The sequence below is a fragment of the Arvicanthis niloticus genome, chromosome 26 (genome assembly GCF_011762505.2).
Source record: "Arvicanthis niloticus isolate mArvNil1 chromosome 26, mArvNil1.pat.X, whole genome shotgun sequence".
NCBI lineage: Eukaryota > Metazoa > Chordata > Mammalia > Rodentia > Muridae > Arvicanthis > Arvicanthis niloticus.
This window is the reverse complement of record NC_133434.1, coordinates 32,860,095-32,883,594: the sequence shown is the minus strand read 5'-3', so window position 1 is coordinate 32,883,594 and position 23,500 is coordinate 32,860,095. Positions and strand designations below refer to the sequence as shown.

Below are 23,500 nucleotides of genomic sequence, written 5' to 3'. Positions count from 1 at the left end.
TCTTGGACTATTTCACAAACTGTTGATCTGAAGAAAGGACAAGTGTCTCATTCTGGTTATTCCTGAGTGTCCTATGCCTTTTTCGGAGAGAGACAAAGTTGAAGTTTACTCAGACAGGACCAGGGGTCTTGAGAGAACACCCACCTCTATGATATCGGCCTTAAAACTGAAGATGAGTAACAGCTTCATGAGCTTCAAAAACTGCAAGTAGCCCGACATTAATAAATGGTTAACAGAATTTCCAAAAGCTTGGACTGAAACCAGTACCTCCTCTATTGGAGTGCGGCAGTACCCAATGAGCTGTGAAGCCAGAGAAAACATTAGACCTCACATTCAATACTGTTACAATAGGGCATTTTGGTTCCTTGCCAGTCATCGTAGAACACCCCCCCTGCTACTGGTAAAGAAGCCAGGCACTACATTTGGTTACACTTAAAGGCCTACAATGAACTAAGACGAATGAGAGAGTTTCTAGACACTGCTGGCTTTTACAAAGATGTTGATAAATTGACTCTGAGACAACAGACAACTGTTGTGGGACCCCACTCCCTTGAGAACATTATCTGGCAGCCCCCTGACCGATAGGTGACTAATGCCCACATGAAAGGGTGATCTTTGCCTCCCCGGCCATCCTGAACCCTGCCACCTTGCTGCCTGAGACTGATGATTCCTCCCCTGTCCATCGCTATATTGACATTCTGGCAGAAGACCAGCGTTGGCCAGGGAGTCCAAATTGGTATATGGACGGGAGCAGCTTTGTGATTAAAGATTAGCGGATGACAAGAGCAACAGTGATAGATAAAAACCAAGTGATTTGGGCCAACAGCTTGCCAGAAAGAACACTGATAGCAGGTATGCTTTTGCCACTGCCCATATTCATGGGACAATTTACAGACAGAGGGGACTGCTAAAAAGGCATTGTCCTGGACATCAGAAAACCCAGGATACTGTTGCTGAAAAAAATCAGGTGACTGCTAAAAAGACTGCTCAAAGAGCTATGATCCTGACTGTTGAAAGTCCTAAAAAAAAATCTTGATGTCCATGTTAAAAATAATCCTTCCACAGAGAGGACAAAGATATGTGACAAATTTACATCGTTTAGCTCACCTAAGAGCTAAACACATGAAGAACTTGATAAAGTCCTCTCAGTTTTATATAATAAACTTATCTGATGTAGCTGAAACAGTAATAACAAACTGTGAGGCCTGTGCCCTGACTAACACTGGGTATTCAAGATGTCCCCCAGGAAGAAGACTTCAAAGAGACAGACCTGGGGCCTACTGAGAAGTGGACTTCACGAAAGTCAAACATGCTAAATATGATAACAAATACTTGTTAGTCTTTATAGATGCTTTTTCAGGCTGGGTAAAAGCCTTTCCTACAAAGACTGAGACTGCCAACGTGGTGGCTAAGAAGATCTTAGAAGAGAACTTCCCCAGGTTTAAAATACCCAAGATAATTGGGTCTGACAATAGACCTGCCTTTGTTGCCCAGGTAAGTCAGGGACTGGCCACCTAGCTAGAGATTAATTAAAAATTACATTGTGCTTACAGACCCCAGAGTTCAGGACAGGTAAAAAAGATAAATAAAACTATTATGAAATTAGCCTTAGAGACCAGCTGGAGATGACTGGAGAGCCCTCCTTCCTTTTGCCTTGTTCTAGGTTATGATTTAAGTTAACGCCTTATAAGATTTTATGTGGGGGGTCTCCATCACTTACTGAGATAGGTAAAATATATGATTCTGATGTTGTTCTTTCTAAATCCCTGTTTGGCCACATGAAAACACTTGAGGTGGTCCGACGTGAGGTCTGGGAGCAGCTAAAAAAAGCTTATGAGACTGGAGACCTGAGTGTGTCTCATCAGTTCCAGGTTGAAGATGCTGTTCTCATCTGCCACCACCGGGTCGAGAACCTTGAACCTCACTAAAAAAGACCATACCTGGTGCTCCTGACCACCCTCACAGCGGTGAAAATCGAAGACATCTAAATAGATTAGTTACCTTTGTTTAAAAAAAAAAAGTGCTGTTCAGATTTTGATGTTATGCCAAGTTTTATTTTTATTTATTATTATTATTATTATTATTATTATTATTATTATTATTATTATTATTATTATTTTTTTTTTTTTTTTTTTTTTTTTGGTTTTTCGAGACAGGGTTTCTCTGTGTAGTCCTGGCTGTCCTGGAACTCACTCTGTAGACCAGGCTGGCCTCGAACTCAGAAATCCTTCTGCCTCTGCCTCCCAAGTGCTGGGATTAAAGGCGTGCGCCACCACCTCCCGGCTACGCCAAGTTTTATGATTAAAACTTTTACATCAGAAGAAATGGGGAAATGAAAGGGTTAAAAATTTTCAAAATCTCCTGGGCAGAACCAAGAGTGCAGGTCAGCTTGGTCATGAACTCTGTGTTTCAGGAAGTTGGCTGACCACAAGATAAATAGTTGGTTACGAATAGGCTCTTAGAGAATAGCCTATACAAAATGTTCCCATGACTGTTCCTTGTACCCTGTCACAAACTAAATAATGGGCTGGAACTTTCCACAGGTACTCTCCAATAGCCCTCCTTTACTCCCCCTGGGTTGTGGTTTCCCCCCTGAGTTGTGGTTTTGGCCTTTAAATTTTCTCTGTCTCCAAAGCCCGGGGGTCAGACCCCACTGCCCCTATGTGGGCTACAGGTCTTGACCTCAACATGTTGATGGAAATATACCTCTTGCTGATTAGATCAAGTTTGGTGTCTTGTGAGTTAATGGGTGGCCGTGAATTCCTGAGGCTTGGGTGAGGTCCTCCCTTCGTGGGGGCCTTACACTAGGACTCAATGTAACGAATTTCTGTCCCTTCCCTGACATATGCTAGTGACAACACAGGGCCATAGGAGTCCAGTTTCCTTCCACATTCAGACTCACATTCCCTCTCCTCTCCCCCCTCCAACCCCTCCCATCTTTTGAGATAGATTCTCATATAGCCCAGGCTGACTTCAAATTCATAGCCAAGGACGCTGCAAACCTCCATACCTGATGCCTCCTGCATTTGTGTGTGTGTGTGTGGGGGGACAGGGTCAAAATGGACTGCCCTCCTCCCACAGTGACAGTCCACTTTCCTTCTCACAGTCCTAAGGAAGGCAAAAGCTGCACTAAAACTTAGCGTGGGGTTAACTCAATGAACTGGGGCTTTCTTTTTAAAGAAACCCTATTTTCAAAAGAAATATAATCTGTTAGAAAACCCATGGATTTTTATTAGCCTTTTCATGGAACATCATCCAATAAAATGAAAGATAAGCAAGTCAAGAAGAGCTGGGTATGGTGAAGCATACCTTCAATCCCAGCACTCAGGAGGTGGAGGCAGGTGGCTCACTGTGAGTTTAAGGCCAGCCTGATCTACATAGGGAGTTCCAAGCTAGCCAGGGCTACCCCATGAGACCCTATAAAATCGATGCAAGGCCATATGTAGCTCAGGGAGTTTTGACGTATTCAAGAAGCAGCTGAAAAAGAACACATGGAGCTGGGTGTGATAGAACCTGTCATCTCAGCATTTGAGAGGAAGAGAAAGGAGGGTTGCCTAGGCTAGCCCACATAGTAAGATCCTGTTTTAAAAGCAAAAAAAGGAAGTACATTTTCTGGCACAGGGGTGAATGCATATAATTCAAGGTCTCAAGACACTGAGGCAGGAGGATCTTAAAAGCATAATGAAAATAATAATAACAGTACTTGGGTTAGGGATACAAGGCTTAGACCCAGTCCTTCTTTAACTTTTTTAACTGATTTGGGACTGTTAGCCTATGAGTTAAGGGACTATAGCAAATTCATGGCTTTGAGTTTATTGTTAGGGTGTTTTCCATATTTTATTTAGAAATAGCTGAGAGGAGTTAACAGACAACAGTCCAGGTTACCTTACATGGATAGTTGGTTTTCAAAACGTCAGAAGTCCATAGAATTGACGTTACAAATATTTCTATATTAATGTTCATTTTGCTTAGAGACCTGTCTGCTCCTGACAGCTCCCTGTAGTGGATTCTAAGAAGAAATTGAGCATCCTTGGAGTTACTCCAGTTGTGCGGTGACAGCCACTAGGCAAGAATTGCCTCCTCCCATCTACTGACAAATTACTGTCCAGAAAAGGACACACTTGCAGAATAGTCGACTGATTATATCTGCCTAGACAGAGTAATCAGCCCTTAATAATTCTGTATCACTAAGGTCTGTCAGATGATTCTGGGCCAGAGGGCTGAAGATTTGATGCTCCAACATTCGGTAGTATAGGGGCTTTCCAGGTGTTCAGTGGTCTCTATAAATTGGCTAAGTTTTAGAAGCTATGCTTAGTGCTTCCCATAGTTTCAGTTAACTCAGTCATTCTGGATTTCTGACGGGGTTGAATACCTATAATTTCATAGCCAATCCTGGCTATTTACTTTGAGAGAAAAGATCTGAGTGGATGGTTTTCAGCTGACATTCATTCTAAAGCCAAGAAAAATGCCAGGTTCAAAACTAAGTGTTTTAGTTAGGAGAGATAACAGAGGTTCTGGTTAGTCAACAAAATGATGGACTGGGTATTAGGACTATCTTGTACCTCACTGGTACAATTAGGAATAATTATAGTCTAATTGCATTTTGAGAGAGAAGTTTTATTCTGATAGGAAGGGTGAAGCTAGGTGATGAGAGAGAGAAAGAGAGAGAAAGAGGGGGGGCATGGAGGCAGATGTTCACGTGTCTCCACTAGTCAAAGATAGTTTATATATCTAGGTTGGGTATTGGGTTACACTTCTGATTGAGCACTACCAAACTTATAAAGCCTTTGATTAATATTTTAAAAATGTATAAAAGCAAAAAGGAAAAGGGGGCATGGGATAGGGGTTTTCTAGGGAGGGGAAATGGGGAAAGGGGATGGCATCTGAAATGTAAATAAAATATAAAATAAAAAAACAGTACTTGGGGCTGGAGAGATGGTTCAGTGGTTAAGAGTACTGCTGACTGCTCTTCCAGGGGACCCAGGTTCAAATCCCAGTATCCACATGGCAGCTCACAACTGTCCGTAAGTCCAAGATTTGACACCCTCATACAGACATACATGCAGGCAAAACATCAGTGCACATTAAATAAATCGATAGATAAATAAATAAATGAACCATTTTCAGAACATTTTCAAAGAACATGGAGTATGTTTTGTTTGTTAAGGAGGGAAAAAAAGCAGAATTTCAAGAATTAAGGAACTGTACAAGATCAGTTAATAATCAACCATTTGTAAATCCCAGGAACATGAGAAAGATGTCTGCTGTCCTATAACTGGCCAGGTGGTCAGCTCCTCCTGACCTGTGATCTTAGGCTATCTCTTATCTTAGAGGATATTTGTCATCACCTAGGGGGCAGCAGAAGGCCTTGCTCATGTAAAACCCACAGGGTATGAAGACAAACCCAACTGCTGCAGAGTCATAAGGGGCCAGAGGCTGAGGTTGGAACCCAAGCACAGTGGGGGCCTAGCAATTAACCGGGAGGTCTAAGCCTCATTTTCTTCCCATGAAGGTGGAGATAGCTTTCCTTTTAATGTGTCTGAAGGATAGTGGTCTTAGAGACCCACAGGGTAGACACTGGAATCAGAGACCTGGAGCTGCCTGCCTGTGTTTGCCTAACTATACTACAGACCTTTCAGAAAGTTGGGGAGTTCTTTCTCTGAGTTTGGGAGGGGCTGTGTGGGGCCAGCCCTCTGGGGGAGGAGTGGAGAGGTCAACTGTCCATCAGCTTCTCTCTTAGCCTTGAGCTCATGGTTATAAATGTGGCTCTGGAGGTTTGGGGCAGAGACACTTGTACAGCAGGAAGTGGCAGTTGTGCGAACAGTATGCTGGCCAAAGGACTTTCCCTGCGCTCAGCGCTGGTCAAAGGCTGCCAACCTTTCTTGAGCCCTATGTGGCAGGGTCCAGTGCTGGCCACCGGAAAGGGAGCCGGTGTCTCCACTAACTGTCCTCGATCCTTCAATGAGATCCCTTCCCCTGGTGACAATGGTTGGCTAAACCTGTACCACTTCTGGAGGAAGAATGGCACACAGAGAATCCATTATCATCACATGCAGAATTTCCAAAAGTATGGCCCCATTTACAGGTAAGTCTGACAATGGGTGGAGGCAGGCACAGGGAGAGACACAGGGCTCCGGGTTCCTGTCTGCCTTTAACTTTCATTTCTTCCAGGCTGGGGCTGGGGCTGGGGCTGGGGCTGGGGCTGGGGCTGGGGCTGGGGCTGGGGCTGGGGCTGGGGCTGGGGCTGGGGCTGGGGCTGGGGCTGGGGCTGGGGCTGGGGCTGGGGCTGGGGCTGGGGCTGGGGCTGGGGATTGGATAGTCTTCCCTCATTTCTGGCTCCAAGACTTTATAGCTTTCTACTGGTATGAAGGGGTGTGAGCAAACAGTGCCCCCCTTGCTGACTACCCTTCAGTCACCCTAAAAGTCAAGTTTACTGTCTCCATCTTCAGGGGGAGGAAATGAGGCACTGGTCACCTGACTACCGCCAAGCCCCCACCTGGCTTCGGTGCCAGCCTCAGCTTCAGGCCCTTTGTGGCTGGGAACTGACTAAGAATGGTACACGTTCTTAATCCCTGAGCCATCTCCCCACCTTGAAGTTTTACTTTAATGGAGGAAAAGGGTACCTTCTGACGTTTGGGGCAGGTGACTATGAATTATAATTCAACAAGGGCCGGGCTGGCTGGTAACGTGGGAGATTCGGGAATTCACTTCAGGATGGATGATAAGGAAGTGTGCCGTGGCTCCAAGCCCAGCAGGACAAGAAGATTCAGCATGGAATTGACATGATTATGAATGGAAGATTTGGGTTGGGAGTGGTGCAGGATAGTGTCCTGCTGTCCTTCAGAATGAGTCACAGTGGTCGTAGGTACCCGTGTCATGTTTGGCTCTTCAGCAGTTCCACAAGACAGATGTCACATCCATCTCCCATTTCATAGGTGAAACCGAGACTCAGCAAAAAAGAAAGGTCCCAGCCAGAAAGCTGCGTGCTGGTTGTGTAGAGAGGCCTGGCTGCCCAGGGTGTTCACAGCTGCCCCAGGTCCGACATCAGCTGCTCTTGTCTTTCCAGGGAGAAGCTGGGCAACATGGAGTCGGTTTATATCATGGACCCCAAGGATGCATCGGTGCTTTTCTCATGCGAGGGTCCCAACCCAGAGCGGTACCTCGTGCCCCCCTGGGTGGCCTATCACCAGTATTACGAGAGGCCCATTGGGGTCCTCTTTAAGTGAGTTCTGAGTGAGCCGTGTGTGTGTGTGTGTGTGTGTGTGTGTGTGTGTGTGTGTGTGTGTGTAGGGTGCTGGAGGGAAGTGGTGGGGGGAGGAGCAGGGGGAAGGAGTGGCTCTGCTCATCTTCCTGTCCCATAAGGTAAGTGATGGTGACAATGGCAGGATAGAGAACTGTCCTGCCGATTCCCAGAGGAATGTCAGGTTGGGGTTCTTCATGAACAGTGAAGACTTTGCAAAGTTCTCACTAATTGCTTTAACCATTAAGTGCCACTTTATCAAGTACCTGCTAAGTACCAGGCCTTGTGCCAGGTGTTGGCAGTACAGTGGTAAATAAGGGCCTGACAGCCTGAAGGAGCTGTGAGAACAGCCACATCTGCCATTGAGATGTAGATGCTGCTTTTTTACCAAATTGCTCATTGATGAATTATATATAGTTGTATATATAATTTTATATAAATATATAATATATAATTTATATATGAATATATAATATATAAAAATTATATAAAATCTATCTATCTATCTATCTATCTATCTATCTATCTATCTATCTATCTATCTATCTATGTTTTGAGACAAGGTCTTTCTACATAGTCTAGAACTTTCTAGAAGTTGCTATGTAGACCAGACTGGCCTCAAACAGACATCAGCCTGCCTCCGCCTCCTTTAAAGGTTAAAGACATGTGCCACCACACCCAGCATCACGGAAAGTTTTAAATGTGACTAAATCAAGGGATGGCTAGGCTCTGGAGCAACTGGAGCAACTGGAGTAACTGGAGCTCTCGTCCACTGTGGTGGGAACATAAACTAGCCTCTGTGTGAGCAGGGCTTGGATGTTAACTCCCAAGACTGACAGTCACTGGCCATGATGACTGTGATTCACATAGTGTTCCTAATTTTAGTGACATGTCACAAGGTATTACCTCTCAGGGAACAGGGTCATAGGCTAGAATGTTTCTTCTGGCTATAGAAAAAAAATGAAACAAACCAGGAAACCATCTAGATGGTTGAGATGAAGGAGGATGGTGGATGAGAGAAGGTTGCATATATATGTTACAATGTACAGACTTGGGTCCGTGACACAACTGTCCTGAAATTTAAAACTGAGTGGAGAAGGCAAGAACTCCAAAGTCTGACAGGCATTTTAAAAATCTGGAAAGAATTGCACACTTTTTTTTAGTGTCTTTTAGGAGAGATTCAGTTAAACCATACAAAAAAAAAAGGGAAGGGAGGGAAGGGACTTGGGCTGGGGGACTCACATGTGTATGGGGGAGCAGGCTAGGCTGAAACCATGAGTTTACAAAATTCTTTGCCTCCAGACTCTAAACTTTTCTTTAAGAAGTTTTTATTCATATCGTTTATGTGTATATGTCTGGGTAAGTATATGCCATGTGTATACAGCTGCCTCTGGAGGCTAGGAGAGGGCACCAGGACCTCTGCAGTTCTTACAAGTGGTTGTGAGTTGCCCTATGGGGAAGCTGGGGACTGAACTTGGTTCCTCTGTAAGAACAGTGAGCCATCTTGCCAGCTCACAGCATTCATAAACAAATGAACCCCCCAAATTACAAAAAAAAAGCATTGCAGCCAGGTGGTGGTGGTGCACACCTTTAATCCCAGCACTCAGGAGGCAGAGGCAGGCAGGTCTCTGAGTTTGAGGCCAGGCAGGGCTGGGAGGGAGTAGGAGAGGAGAGCAAATGTTGGGAGGAGGGGAGCTGCTGTCGCTGCAGGCTCTTGAGCTAGAGAGCCTAGCATGTTCATCTGTGCCAGGTATGGTGTCTGTGACCAAGAGGCGGGACCTGTGTTTCTCTAGGAGTTCAGACGCCTGGAAGAAAGACCGAATTGTCCTAAACCAAGAGGTGATGGCGCCTGAAGCCATCAAGAACTTTGTGCCCCTGCTGGAAGGTGTAGCTCAGGACTTCGTCAAGGTCTTGCACAGACGCATCAAGCAGCAAAATTCTGGAAACTTCTCAGGAGACATCAGTGATGATCTATTCCGCTTTGCCTTTGAGTGTAAGGATCTTGCACATGGCTGTCAGGAGCTGGGGGGCAGGGAGCCAGCATTCACCCTGTTACCTTGAGACCCAGGCCATGCTCTTGTATGAATTGGTTTCTTGGACACACTCTACACTGTCAGCCTCTCAGGGGGTAGTCAAGTAGCTGTCATCCGACATTCACGTTATGGGGGTCCCCAAAACATAGGTTCTCCATGCCACCGTCCTCCAAAAGCCAGAAAGGATGTGGCCTGTCCTTCATGCCAAAATTCTCCCTCTTGTAGAAACAGACCTCTGAAGTTGAGCATGACATAGGTGGCCTGCTCGGTTGATCTGAACTGAGTATTGAAGGACACCTAGAAATTATCCAGACTGGGTAAGGCAGTTAGGTGGCATAGACCAGGAACAGTGGATGCATACGGCTTAGCCGAAATCGTGATGCCTGCCCGCAGAAGATTTAGGGTACCCTGAGCTTGGTATGAAATTGGCGTTCAAATTTTTCCTGTGGTAAGTGAGGAACTTGAAGATTGTTGTAATCTTTTAGTTCCAGCCAGATTGAGTCTTGGGTGACTTGGAGACTGCTATGCCAAGTGATGTAATGATTGCAGTCAATAGCAAAGGGAAACCCCTCCTGGAACATTTCCATTCTGGCTCAGGTGGAGTCTGTGCTTCCCATCAAAGCACCTGACTTGAAGCCAGAAGGGCAGTCTTCTCATCTCTTGGGGCTCAGGTTTCTTTGCTGGAGGAGGCTAAGGGTGAGCGAGAGCTCCTGTGTGTGGTGGGCATGGGTGGGGATGGTTCTGGGAGCCGTGGCTCTCGGAGAGCTAGGCTGGAAGACGGGTTCCTCAGCCTCGGTCTCTCACCGCAGCCATCACCAGTGTTGTGTTTGGGGAGCGTCTGGGGATGTTGGAGGAGATTGTGGACCCCGAGTCCCAGCGGTTCATCGATGCTGTCTACCAGATGTTCCACACCAGTGTCCCCATGCTCAACGTGCCTCCAGACTTCTTTCGACTCTTCAGAACTAAGGTCTGGAAGGACCATGCAGCCGCCTGGGATGTGATTTTCAATAAAGGTGAGGACTCCTCTGGCAGGACTCAGGATATGGTCTACCAAACTGAGAAAGTGCATCCAGTTGGATGCCTGACCAATGGCCTTCTCTGTTCCACAATTAGCCAATGGCCACTAATTTACCATGGAGGAAAATCTCTGAGGAGCAAGGATGTGTGTCAGGGCTGGACGATTGGAGTTGATTACTTTTTTCTTCTGGAGAAAGGGACTCGTGACTAGGGGCTGGAGAGATGGATGACTCAGCAGTTAAGAGACACTTACTGCTCTTACAGAGGACCTGGGTTTGAATTCTAGAACTCACATAGGACAATCACAACTGCCTGTAATTCCAGCTCCAGGGGGATTAAGTCATAGTGGTGCTTGCTTGTAGTCCCAGTACTAGGAAGGCTAAGACATGTGTTTCTGAAGGTTACTGGCCAGCTACCTTGAACTACTTGGTGAGTTCCAGGCCAAGGAGAGACTCCATCTGAAAGAAACAAGGTGAACAGTACCTGAGGAACAACAGTCGAGGTCACATCTTATTGGTATTCCACCCCCCACCCCCACACACACACAGTGGGAATGATCAAGAAATAAATGACAAGGACTGGGGAACTGTCTCAGTTGTTAAGAGCACTGGTTGCTCTTCCAGAGGACCCTGGTTCAATTCCTAATCTACGGGGTAGCTCACAACTCTCTGTAACTCCAGTCCCAGGTAATCCAATACCCTCCTCTGGCCTTCATGGACATTGTACACACATGGTATACAGACATAACAAATAGAGGCTTAACAAAGTGACTGCCTAGAAAGCAGGGGCTCTAGAATACTCAGACCTTAGCACCCCACCCCTGAAGACTGATGACCCTCCCACTGGCCTCATTCTGTTCTTCCTGCTCCATAGCTGATGAATACACCCAGAACTTCTTTTGGGACTTAAGGCAGAAGCAAGACATCAGCAAGTACCCTGGTGTCCTTTATAGTCTCCTGAGAGGCAACAAGCTGCCCTTCAAGAATATCCAAGCCAACATTACAGAGATGCTGGCAGGAGGGGTGGACACGGTGAGTGCTGTGGGCCCGGCGTGAGCCTCCTTGGTGCCCACATGCTCCCTTCCCCATCAGCTGTGTTGTCTGAAGCTGTTCAAGGTGAGAAGCTGGGCCTGTATGATATGATTCTCTCCCATTGTGCTGGGTCTTACACAGTGGTCTCCTAGAAGGGTGAGGCCAAAGTCCTGCCATGACCCTAACATTTTACCACCTACAGGGCAGGATCTGAGACTGATTTATCTGTGAGAAAGAAGGGAATAACTTCAGTTCAGGTCCTGTATAGAATTTGATTGTTTTTGAGATAGGAAACAGGATGTAGCCCAGGATGGCTTTGAATTCACTATGTAGTCAAGGATGACCTTGAACTCCTGGTTTTTCTGCCTCCACTCCCTGAATTTAGGAATTATAGAGGTGTTATCACCATGCTTGATTCTTTAAAGAGTTTGCTTTTATTTGTTTCTTATGTGTTTGAGTGTTTTACCTGCGTATATTTTTGTGCACCATGTGAGTGCCTGGTACATGGGAGGTCAGAATATGGTGTCAGGTCCCTTGGAACTGGCTTTACAGTTGTGAGCCACTGCATAGGCGCTAAGGCTATGTCTTCTTACCTGCTGAGCCATCTCTTCTGCCCCCACTATGTTTGATTTTATACAGTGCTGGGACCAAACCCAAGGCTTCAATGCATTCAATGCTAGGTAAACGTTTTACCAAATAAGCTACATTTTCAGACCCTTTGTATATTTTTTGTTTGTTTGTTTGTTTGTTTTGGACAAGGTCTCACTTTGTAGTGTAAGTGGACCTGGAATTCACTCTATAGCTCAGGCCGGGCTTGAATTCACACCAACCTTCCTGCTGTGGGCTCCCAAATGGTAGAATTACAGCATTCTCAGGCCTGAGACAGGATGCTGGTAGTCTTGATCTCGTAAACCACCCACAATAACAGATTAGTGGACCTGACAACAGACATTTTTTTTTCACAGTTTGAAGCTGGAACCATTATTAAGGCATGGGCAGGAGTGATTCACTCTGAGGTTTGAAAGTGGCCATCTTCCTCACATCTATACATGGGCTTCCCTCTGTGTGTTGTACTTTCTCCTTCTTAGGGCATGGTTACTGGGCTAGCGCTCACCAACGTCCCTTCCACCCTATAGTCTCCTTAAAGGGCACATCCAAATGCAGACATGTCATGAGATAGTAAGAGTTGGAATAGCCAGACCATGATGGCACATTCCTTTAATCCAAGCATTCAGGAGGCAGAGGTAGGCAGATCTTTGTAAGTTCAAGACCAGCCTGGTCTACAGGGTGAGTTCCAGGACAGCCAGGGTTACACAGAGAAACCCTGTCTCAAAAAAACAAAACCAAAAGAAGAAGGAGGAGGAAGAGGAAAAGGAGGAGGAGGAAGAGGAGGAGGAGGAGGAGGAGGAGAAGGAGGAAGAGAAGGAGGAAGAGGAGGAGGAGAAGGAGAAGGAGGAGGAAGAGGAGGAAGAGAAGGAGGAAGAGGAGGAGGAGAAGGAGAAGGAGGAGGAAGAGGAGGAAGAGGAGGAGGAGGAGGAAAAGGAGAAGGAGAAGGAGAAGGAGGAGAAGGAGAAGAAAAAGAGGATGAAGACGTGGCTGGAGGCAGGTATTAACAAGTCTGTCACATGTCACAGTGTTAGATGGCAGAGGTTTGCACAGCTATTAACTAGTAGTTTCTAAAGCAGAGTATTGCTTGCGGGTGGGGGTGGGGGGGTTCAGTGTTGGTTATGAGATTCCTCTCAGGCAGGCAGTTTGTTTTGATTCCAATTGTGGTAATTGGGGGTGGGGCAACCCCATCATGAGGCGATCTGCTTGTAAGATTCTGTTCTTGGAATCTCAGCACCATCTAAGTTCCTCTTATCTCGGTGTCTTCAGCTTCAGAAGAGAAGAGATATCGTAAGCAAACTAATCAGCCTTGTGCGCCAGCTTTTGCAGATGTCCTTTAAGTGATCGGATGATGTTTTTGAACAGAGTTGAGCAGGAATCTGAAGCAGAGTTGAAGGCTGTAAAAAAAAAACCCATGATGTGAACGGAGACAGTGAGGCCAGGTAACAGGTCTGCTTTCCTGACAAGAAGCCGAACTTTTATCTTATGTTTTGTTGCCCATTGGGCAACGGACGAGTCTGTGCTTTTAATAAAAGTAGACATGAAGGCCCTGTGACACTGTGAGGTATCGTCTTTTTAGATCAAACAAACAGTGGTACAGAGAGGTTAAGTGACGTGGCTGAGGCACACAGCTAATAGAGTGGAACGGACTATCTCAATTCACTATCTCTAGGTGTCTACTCTGTAAATGCTGGGAGGCTGAGACAGACACGCATGTGATCTGTTTTCAACGAGTCTGTATTGGCTCTCTGGGAAGTAAGTTTTCTCTGAGGAGGACGAAATGCCTTGGGGAAGATTCCCAGTGTCTGCAGCCCTGAGTTGCTAGGGTACTGGGCATGTGTTGAAGAGGCTGTAGGAGAGACACTAGGGTGTCAGTAGGCAGGTGTCTGTGGAGCCTCTGCATGTCATCTGGAAACTCTAAAGAGCCAGAACTTTAAGCCAAGGAGTAACTTGACTTTTTTAAAAAAAAAAAAAACAAAAAAAAAAAAACTTTTGTCTCTGCCAGGAAGAAAGAGGTGTTTATGTTTAAGCCTTTTGGACAGAAATATGACCCTTGGTTAACAAGTCTGCAATCCCTGTTTCCCATCCCCGGACAAGGGTGTTCCAGGCTGGGGCCTCATATAGACTTCCTCTGCTAACTTGGTTGAGTCACTGTGGGGCTTGGATAGAGTCGCTGGTGGATGCTGACACCACTTCATTAATCCCGGCACATCTTTCTCAGTAGCAAAGACGGAGAACGGAGATCTGTGGTCTGGTTTCAGGATGGTTGAGTCTTCCTTTCAGGTCTGCTGCTGGTGTGAACGCTGAGGTTTAGACTGCTGTGGGTGAGCTATCCTGGAACTCTCTTTGTAGACCAGGCTGGCCTTGAACTTGGAAATCCACCAGCCTCTGACTCCCAAGTGCTGGGATTAGAGGCCTGTGCCACTATGCCCAGTGACATGGACATGGGTATGCAAGCCTTACAGAAATATATATATACATGTGGTTTCTGGAAGACTCTGGAGCCCTCCAGAAGAGCACACTCCATTTGTTAGGAGATGAATGAGGGCTGCTAACACTCAGGGTGAAGGCAGAGACAAGTCCTGCTCTGAATATCCCTTCCTCAGCATTAGCTATTTTTTTGAGGCAGTATAATCAGGTAGCCCAGGCTAGCCTTGAAGGATGATCTTAAACTTCTGAATCCTCCTGCCTCCCCAAATGCACCAACACACCCAGCGTATATGGTGTTAGGGATGGAGCCTTGGGCCGTTTGCTTGTTAGGCAAGCACTGCTCTAATTGATTACATCACAAACTCCCTACTTGGACATCAAGAAAACCCAAGAAGGCCTTTTGAAGATTTTGCAAATGGTCTCGGATGTGGGGTTTGAGAGTAATATGGGTCCTGGTGAGGTGACTTGAAGTGACAGGGCTTCTTGACCTTCACAATCCATGTTCCTACCAGACCTCCATGACCCTGCAGTGGAACCTTTATGAGATGGCACACAACTTGAAGGTCCAGGAGGTGCTGCGGGCTGAAGTCCTGGCCGCCCGGAAACAGGCCCAGGGAGACATGGCCAAGATGGTGCAGTTGGTCCCACTCCTCAAAGCCAGCATCAAGGAGACACTGAGGCAAGTCCAGTATACCCATGCCCAGCCCCTGGAGAAAGGTTTCAAGGATGGGCTAATGGAGAAGATTAGAATCAGAAAGGGAGATTTCAGGTGATATTTGGAAGAGACAAGCAGGGCTGGGAAGATAGATCTAAAAGCAGAACTCTGCTTTAGTCCCCACCCCCCCGCCCCCTGGGATGCTGTAGTGTGGGGCTGAAATTCCAGGCTGGTGTGGGAGTCAGGGTAGAGGATGTAACCTGACTCCAGGATCTGGGACCACCTATCTCTAAGGGTCCTCTTTCTGCAGACTCCACCCCATCTCCGTGACCTTGCAGAGGTATATTGTGAATGACCTGGTGCTTCGTAATTACAGGATTCCAGCCAAGGTAGGTAGGACTCAGGAACTCTGCCAGTCAGATGGAGGAGAAGGGGGAGCAGGCTTCAGTTCTGGGCAGATGGTGGGGATGGGGGCTTCTATCTAAGTGTTTCTTCCTGATGCTGGTCCATTGGTAAATACTGAGCTAAAATGGTCTAGTTTGTGTAAAAGGTATTGGGGGGGCATGGTGGGTAATGGACACTGGAGTCCAGGGGTAGGAGACTAACATGAGTGGCCTTTCTGGGTTGAGGGTGAGGGAGGAGTAGAGAAAACCATATGTGTTGTTCCTAATGTTGTGTCTTCAGCCTTTATCAGGGTTCACAGAGGGCTGGGCCCTTGTTTGATGCTACACAGTAGGCAGAAGGCCATGCCCTGTCCTGTATTGGGTAGCTGGGCAGCCGGGTTTGAAAGCAGGGACCTGAGGAAGCTGGGACTAGGGTTGTACCCAGGACGGCGGGGAACTGGAACTGCTTAAGCCTTGTCACCTTGCTCCTAGACTTTGGTACAGGTGGCTAGCTATGCCATGGGTCGAGAACCCAGCTTCTTTCCCAATCCAAAGAAGTTTGACCCAACCCGTTGGCTGGAGAAAAGCCAAAATGACACCTACTTCCGGTACTTGGGCTTTGGCTGGGGTGTTCGACAGTGTCTGGGCCGGCGGATTGCAGAGCTGGAGATGACCATCTTCCTCATCAATGTGAGTCGGGCTCTGGCTCTGGGACACGTCAGCACCCTGGGATTTCACTGACTCCAGTGAAGTCACTAACCCTCCTCTGTCGGAATCCAAGGAGGGCGCAGAGCCAAGGCTCGTTCGTCTCCTACAACTCTCAGCTGCTTCCTCCTTTGGGCTAACCCACTTACTACCCATTGACATCCCCTGAGCATCTATGCCCCCCACTCAGGAGGTGAGGTGGAGAGGTTGCTACAGACCAGTTAAGGTCAAAGGCTAAATCCACGAGAGAGCATGCAGGGCCCATTTAGACACAGAGAGAGGTTCTGTGGTGTGTTCTTAAGACCATACTCAGCAGATTGACCCTGTGCCTACAGACGTTATGTGTGTGTGACCCAGGAGGGACAAGTCCTCCTTTCCTCGTCTTTCTTCTTCAGGTGCTGGAGAACTTCAGAATTGAAGTCCAAAGTCTCCGTGATGTGGGGACCAAGTTCAGTCTCATCTTGGTGCCTGAGAAGCCCATCTTCTTCAACTTCCAGCCTCTCAAGCAGGACCCAGCGGTGACCAGAAAGGGCGACACTGTGTGAACTACAGGCTGGAGTCACAAGGGAAGATGGCTCACTGGGGGCATTTGAGGGTGGTTGTCTCTGTATCTCCAGAAACAGCACTCTGTGATTACCTGCTCAGGTTAGCTGGGCCTTCTTCTCCTTCACCCTCTCTCTCTCTCTTTCTCTCTCTTTACTTACCCAGGAGGTTAATAAACATGTGAACGCTGGGGAGTATTTGTATCTGTCAGACTACTAAGGCATTCATTGTCCTCAGGGAGTTGTATCCTGATCCCTGGTCAACAGTGGCATGAGGAGCATGTGGGGAGTTGAGGAGTAGTTATCCAGCCCAACTGTGACCCTCCAGCCCCAGCAGTTCAGGGAGCTAAGACCTGAACTAAGACCCAGGGAGCTCTGCTCTGAGAACAGGGTGGCCCCAGAGATGTGGGTAATCTCTGTCCTGGGTGGATTTGCAGGGAAGGAGAGGCTGGTGTGGGGTTCTGCTTGGCTGGCTGCAGTAGGCGCTCCTTGTGGCATTGTGACTCCTCTGTGTTGACCATGGCCATGGCTGAGGCCTGTGGTGAAGCATTATGCCAGGAAGAGGTTGATGTGAGAAAACAGAGCCTGAAGACAGAAGGCCAACAGGCTCCCTGCCCTCTGCCGGCCCTTCCAGTGGGCATGCTACCGGGACTATTCTAAGAGAACAGGATAGTGTCTAGACCAGAATTTGGTTTATATGACACCTGTCTCAGTCAGGCCTATTATGTCCCTCTGCTTCTGGTTCTATAGCCTAGCTATGAGCAGGTGCCAGAACCTTGCTGGATCCTGGATACCTAAGTCCAAGTCCTGTAAACAGGTGTGGAGACTAGGCCAGTTCAGAACAGTAGTCCTTGCTGGCTTGGCTGCAGGTTCTGGGTTTACTTTTGAGGCTTTTTCTTCTCCCTAGTCTATGACATTCCTCCCATGTCTGTCTGTCTGTCTGTCTGTCTGTCTGTCTGTCTGTCTCTCTCCTCCCTCTCTCCTCTCCCTCTCTTCTTTCTCCCCTTTCCCCCTCTTCTCCCCTCTTCCCCTCTCTCCCCTCTCCCCCCTCCTCCTCTTTCTCTTCCTCCTCTCTTCCCTCTCTCCCTCCCCTCTCCCCTTTCCCCCTCCCCCTCATCCCCCCTCTGTTCCCCCTTCTCTCTCTCTCTCTCTCTCTCTCTCTCTCTCTCTCTCTCTCTCTCTGTCCTTTATGCTGTTTTTCCTCTCAAAGATGCCTCAGAACTGTCAGCGCTGGAAAGAGCCTCCTTGCTAGACAGTCAGCTCTGCACAGGGTAGATGAAGAATCTGGAGTTCAGAGAGATTTCCAGTTAGTTAGAGTCACCCAGAATGCTCATGCCCCAGAACTCAGGCCAGCTAGAGCCCAAGCCCTCATGACTTCCTAATATACTTATACGCGTGTCACCTGTTCTGCCAGCCATGATGGGATATTTGAATGGTGTCATAGAAAAGCTTCAAGCCTTTCTGTTCCTGGGTAACTCTGAAGACCTAAGCATGCATAAAAGGATTTCAGACATGAAAGGTGTTGGGGGCTGAGGGAAAACATGGCCTCTCTCTTGTCTTGCACAGAGCTTGACTTCAGGTACCTTATTTCTAGTCTCCATGGCCCTCTCCTCAGAACACCCCAGGGATCATCCCAGCTTTCGCTTTCCAGGTCAGGTAGCAGGTACCAGGCAGCCTCAGAGAACCCAGGACCCCAGCTGGATGTGAAAAGAACAGCCGGCCCACTGCCAGTTGCTTACTCCACAAGAGAGACGAGTGCTTATTGACTTACAGCTTTTACTAAAGACATCTTTGGGGGGCGGGTGAGTTCCCAGAACATGGTGAAGGAGGCGTGCTCCACTCTCAGGTCTTCTCAGGGGTTAGAGCTCTCAATCTGGGAATTTGAGGGTCTGTTGAACTTCACGTCTGAGCTGGGCAGTGAGGGTTCCAGTTTGGAGGGCTGCTGGGGATCCTTGGCTGTTCCAGAATTCTGGGACAGAAGTAAGGCAGATGAGTCCATCTCCATACCAAGGGTACATTACCTCAGGGCATCTCACCTGGCAAGTCAGGCTTCTGAGACTCTAAAACCCAGTACGCTGTGACTTCTGGATACCATTGGAACTCATTTCATCCCTGAAGGTGATGCACAATATCTCTGGGTCCCTAGTGCTAATGAGTTTGCAGAGTTAGTCCTATGTTCCCTGGAAGCCACTCATCCTTCAGGTTCTGTCTAGTACTGGTAGAGCCCTGGCTGCAAGCAAAGTGCTTATAGTGAAGGGTAGAAAAATCAGAATCTTTTGTTGTAGGGTGTGAAGACCCAGGACTGGCCCTCAGGTGGGGAGCAGTGAGTATCTGTGGGTAGCTATTTGTTCCTGGGAGGAAGGCAATGTGAACCTATTCCTAGTACTGATGTCATCTAAGAAGGCAGCTAAACATGCCTTTAATCCCAGCATTTAGGAGGCAGAGGCAGGCAAACCTCTATGAGTTCGAAGCCAGCTTGGTCTACAAAGTGAGTGAGTTCTAGGGCATCCAGGGCTGTTATACATAGGAACCCTGTCTTGAAAAGCAGAGAGAGAGAGAGAGAGAGAGAGAGAGAGAGAGAGAGAGAGAGAGAGAGAGAATCTTAGAAATGATAGTATAGACCATTTCTTAGACACAGAGACCTCCTCCTAGAAGTTCATGACAACCAATGGGAGAAGGGGACACATGGACAGACATCCCTGCCCTTCACATGGGTAGAGGAATGGAGGCCACTTGAATATCCAGTTTGCTGACAATAGGACCTCAGCTCAAGACTTCTGACACTTAGTTTGGGATCTATTCCCTATGAGTTTCTCAGGGCCCCAAGATTTGGGGTGGGATGGCTTCTAGCCCACCACCTAGATCCCCAGGAACTGCTCCGTCAGGGTCACTCACAGCCTGGTCTATGATGATGGAGTTTGGTGGCTGTCCAAAGCCGTATTGTTGCTCCTGACGCCGAATGGCCAGGTTTTGCTTCTCTCGTGCCCAGTGGCGAGCTGAGTCCTCCAGCTTCAGACATGGAGAGAAGACGTTGGAAAGCCAGCACTCAGTATGGGCCCCCCTCCTCCGAGCTAGGACAAATAGAATTTGGGCCTATCCTCTGGGGAAAGGCAAGCAAAGTCTGGCAGTAGCAGAGGTGAAGTGCCAAACACTCAGCCTAAGACAGTTGGATCTCTGCAGTTTGTATGGAGTCTGATCTGACCTGAATCCACACTGAGCTTTGACTCTGGTCACAGACTAAGGCTGACCCTCATATACCAAGCCCAATTTTGTAGTCAGACACTGAGTCCTGACTCTGCTTGTATACTAAGCCTTGCCCCTGGCCATAGGCTGAACAGTGAGCCTGGCCTAGCCTGATCAACCCCAGCACCTCACTTACCTGGTTTTCCAGGGACAAGATCCGACTCCGAGCTTGTTCTAGCTTGGCCAGGAGGTTAACCTTGTCTGAAGTTCCACCAAGGAAGTCCTGTGGGAGCGCACACTACTGTAAGGCCCTAGCTGGGAGCTTAGGCCAGGAGAGCCATGGAAGCAAGGAAAACCAGCCAGATGTGGGTTTTAAATTCAGCTGCGGATACAGAGCCTCACTCCCAAGCCACGCCTCTCCCTTAAGGTCGTCATAGGGCTTCATGAACACTTAATCCTCTACATTGCTTCCCACTCAGTATTGGGGCGTCTAACGTTAAAACATCTTTTAAGGTGGGATAACATACGTTCCTGGCTGGCCTTGAACTCACTACATTGTGAGAATGACTTCACTTCTGTTCCTCCTGCCCCCCATTATTCTGAGTGTTCGGATTACAGGCATGTGTAGGTTTACGCAGTGTTGGGGATCGAACACGGGACTTCTCGTATATGCTAGGCAAGAATTCTATCACCTGAGCTACACCCCCAACTCATACCGAATGCTTTAATATATCAGCTGCTTATGTAAACTGCATTAATGAGCCCCCTTTAATACCCAGAATGTGGTTAAGTGGAGTCTTCCTGTAGAATAAAGGCTCCTCAGAACAGAAGAGGCCCATCTCTCAGGCTTTGTCTGGCTCCCCATGCATTGGGACACTGCAAACAGAACTCACTTCCTGGGATGAAGAGACACACTCACCTGCATCCTCGTGTCACCATATCTCCAAATACTGACTTTGGGTTTGTACACCGTAGGGGCGCCTGGAGCAGCCTGGGCAGTGGAGTAGCCTCCCGGGACACCCACCTGTGCTGGCAGGGTCTCTGTGTACTTGGAGTGGCCTGGGCCATTTGTATCTTGTAGGCTCTCTGCCAAGTCTCCACCTGCTCCCAATTCCCTGGGATCCACCTGGGATGGGGAAAAGGGCTCTCCAAGGCTGTACCAATCCCAGAAGGTCCTGAGAGGCCCCATGGTGGGAGGGTGTCTAGATGGGAGTAAGCCAGGTGGCAGGTGAAGTCAGGGTTCAGGGGTCAAGGGTGAGCCAGGGCCTTGCTCTCTCCCAGGATAGTAGACAATGGTGAGACAGTTATCTTAGGAGCACAAGAGCAAGTGTTTCCAGTGCTGTTGGGTGCTGGGAAGCCCAGATTCTGGTCCGAATCAACTTAGTTTATGCTGGGGATGATTGTGGGTTATGTGCTGACCAGGGCCGGCAGGCTCAAGCCAGGCCTGTATGACAGCTCTTACCGGTAGGGCTTGCTGCTGCAGAATGATGGGGGCTGACTGCTGGCGGTTCTTTTCCAGCTCTGTCCGAAGCCTCGTGTTTTCTGCCAACAGCATAGAGTACAGATCGACAGCCAGGGTCTCTCCCACGGGGCCCAGGGGAATTCCAGAGGCTGTGGACACGGGACAGGTGCCTGTGAGACAGGCTTTCTTGCATCTATGTCCCCATTAACCTCAGCATCAATGGCTCCCTTTTGCCAGTGGAGTCGGGTCCATCCCTCAGGCTGTCCTCCTAGACTGTTTAGGTTCCTACGTCAGCGTTTTCCCATGATTCTCCCTGCTTGACTCTCCTTGTATTTGTCTCTGGTCCTTTGGCTTGGTTGCCTTCTGTAGACTCACCCAGACTCCAGGTGAATAAGGATCCCCAAGATTTTCACTGTTTTCTAAAGACTTTCAGACCCTGAGTGCCTAACCACCTGTGAAGACTTGGGCCCAGGGCCAGCCATACAGAGATACTTGGAGAGTCTCCCCACGTGGCCAGGGAGATGGTCCACTTGATAAAGGTGTTATCGTATTCTTTCCTGCTTATCGGAGCCACTTTTGATTGACAGCTGTGGATGGCTGTGGTTTACACCAATGGGGAAAATAAACTGATACTATCAGAGTGGTCTTGTCTGTTTGCTTTGGGAAGGCAGAATAGGAAAGACGCCAAGAGGTGGGGAAGCTGAGAACTTGAGGATTGCTGCTGCCTAGGGGGCTGTCCATCTGGGGTTGGTTCTCTCTGCCCCTGTGGTTCATAGGGCATCAACCTTAGAGGTCTGGTCTCTTTCTACCTGGCTCACACACTGTCCTTATGTCCTAAAGAGTTTAATGACAGAGAAAGGCTCTGATCACCATAGGCGCTCTCAATACTTGAGAGGAGAGAGTAGTGTTTTCCAGGGAATCTGGAGTATTCCACCTCACAGACATAACAGAGAACTGACCCTTCTCTGAAGGTTCTTGTGAAACTGGGGGCCCCAGGGCAAGACAGAAACTGGAAGGTCATTTATTCTGGTCTACCTTGGGGAGTAAACCCACCCATGACAGGCTTCCCCTGTAGCCTGTTTGAGCGTGCTGGCTCCTTCTGCTCACAGAGCCTTTCTTCCAATATCTGCTCCATCTTCTCGATCACCTGGTGACAGAGGCCAAGATTGGGCTGGCTTGAGAGCTTCACCACCTCTAGGCTGCTGCCCCTCCTCCACACCTGGCCCTGGCACCTGCCTTCTCCTGGTGCCGCACAGTGTCTTCCAGGGCCTTCACCTTCTGCAACTTGTCATGGAACCGCCTCAGCTGTGCAGCCTGTGGCTGCTGAGCCTGGTACAGAAGCAGCAACTCCTTTTCTCGATCATTCTTCTGCAGGGTGGAGGTGAATGGGTCCATGGGAAGTTACCCCAGCCACAGGGGCACATAGGGATCCTGCGGAACCCTGCACTGGCCAGCTTCCCTCCCCACTGTGTACTCTTTCTCTCTGCTCTGAATACTTCTCAGGACTCTGCCCGGCGGCTCTGTCCCTCTGTCCAGCAAACCCTAGCTCACCCGAATCAGCTCATTCTGCAGGTGCTGCACCCTGTCTCGAAGCCTCTTCATATCCAGTTCATTCAGCAGTAGCCTCTGCTTCATGGACACCGCTGAGGTGGGAAGAAGCTGGCTCAAGAACAGGCAGAGGCACGCGCATCCCAGCTTTGGGGCTTGTCCCGGAATTTTCTGTTTCCCCTTCTAAGACATTATAGCTAGGCAGTGTGTCTACAGTGGGGAGGAGTGGGAGGGGTAGAGGATTCCTGAGATGGGACACACAGTATCTGGAGAAAGCTCCCTAGTTCCCTGCCAGGGACCAGTGACAGTCCTCGGCTGTGCTCAGCCCAGAGCCCGGGACCCGGCAGGTATCCAGAGGCTCACCCAGGCTCTCCTCTTCAGCTCTGCTCTGCTCTTCTATGCTCTGCTGGGTCAGGTGGCTCCTTAGCATGCTGTTCTCCTCCTCCAGGATGTTGGCCTGCTTCCTCAGTGCCAGGATGTCCTCTGCCATCTTCTGCATGGCCCGCCGGTAATTGTTCATCTCCTATAAGCCCAGAACCCTCAGCTGAACCCTTGCCTCATTGCCAAACCCCCGGGATCCCACTCTATATCCACATGCACAGTGAGTCACTCTCAAGGTTGGTGAGCAGAGTCACCCTCAGGCTGTTCCCCAAACCCTAGCAATT

At 48.4% G+C, this 23,500-nt stretch overlaps 2 protein-coding genes across 12 annotated transcripts in view; one reads left to right on the top strand and one right to left on the bottom strand.

The window, feature by feature from the left end:
- Window positions 1-5,755: 5,755 nt before the first annotated feature.
- Window positions 5,756-16,833, top strand: Cyp11a1 (cytochrome P450 family 11 subfamily A member 1). Its single transcript, XM_076925562.1, has 9 exons — window positions 5,756-6,085; window positions 7,067-7,222; window positions 9,034-9,233; window positions 10,083-10,286; window positions 11,164-11,321; window positions 14,870-15,036; window positions 15,323-15,401; window positions 15,888-16,085; window positions 16,496-16,833. The coding sequence occupies exons 1-9, from the start codon at window positions 5,826-5,828 to the stop codon at window positions 16,643-16,645; spliced, it is 1,572 nt and encodes a 523-aa protein (XP_076781677.1). The 5' UTR covers window positions 5,756-5,825; the 3' UTR covers window positions 16,646-16,833.
- Ccdc33 (coiled-coil domain containing 33) overlaps window positions 8,816-23,500 on the bottom strand; it is a 110,861-nt gene continuing 96,176 nt past the window's right edge. For 3 of the 11 annotated variants that reach the window (XM_076925545.1, XM_076925547.1, XM_076925552.1), the window contains 10 exons: window positions 23,199-23,358; window positions 22,839-22,930; window positions 22,524-22,655; window positions 22,341-22,434; window positions 21,288-21,436; window positions 20,745-20,951; window positions 20,022-20,108; window positions 19,538-19,651; window positions 18,414-18,611; window positions 8,816-13,324 (listed from right to left, as the gene is read on the bottom strand). In XM_076925545.1, the coding sequence (XP_076781660.1) occupies window positions 18,495-18,611; window positions 19,538-19,651; window positions 20,022-20,108; window positions 20,745-20,951; window positions 21,288-21,436; window positions 22,341-22,434; window positions 22,524-22,655; window positions 22,839-22,930; window positions 23,199-23,358 (1,152 nt within the window). In that variant the 3' untranslated portion in view covers window positions 8,816-13,324; window positions 18,414-18,494. The remainder of the gene's footprint in view (window positions 13,325-18,413; window positions 18,612-19,537; window positions 19,652-20,021; window positions 20,109-20,744; window positions 20,952-21,287; window positions 21,437-22,340; window positions 22,435-22,523; window positions 22,656-22,838; window positions 22,931-23,198; window positions 23,359-23,500) is intronic. The other 8 variants (XM_076925549.1, XM_076925553.1, XM_076925556.1 and 5 more) reach the window with 4 other exon arrangements.

Coding starts and splice junctions, on each gene's coding strand:
- Cyp11a1 (XM_076925562.1), top strand. CDS start 5,826: ATGCTGGCCAAAGGACTTTCCCTGCGCTCAGCGCTGGTCAAAGGCTGC. Junction 11,322..14,869: donor TGGCAGGAGGGGTGGACACG/GTGAGTGCTGTG, acceptor TGTTCCTACCAG/ACCTCCATGACCCTGCAGTG. Junction 16,086..16,495: donor TGACCATCTTCCTCATCAAT/GTGAGTCGGGCT, acceptor TTTCTTCTTCAG/GTGCTGGAGAACTTCAGAAT.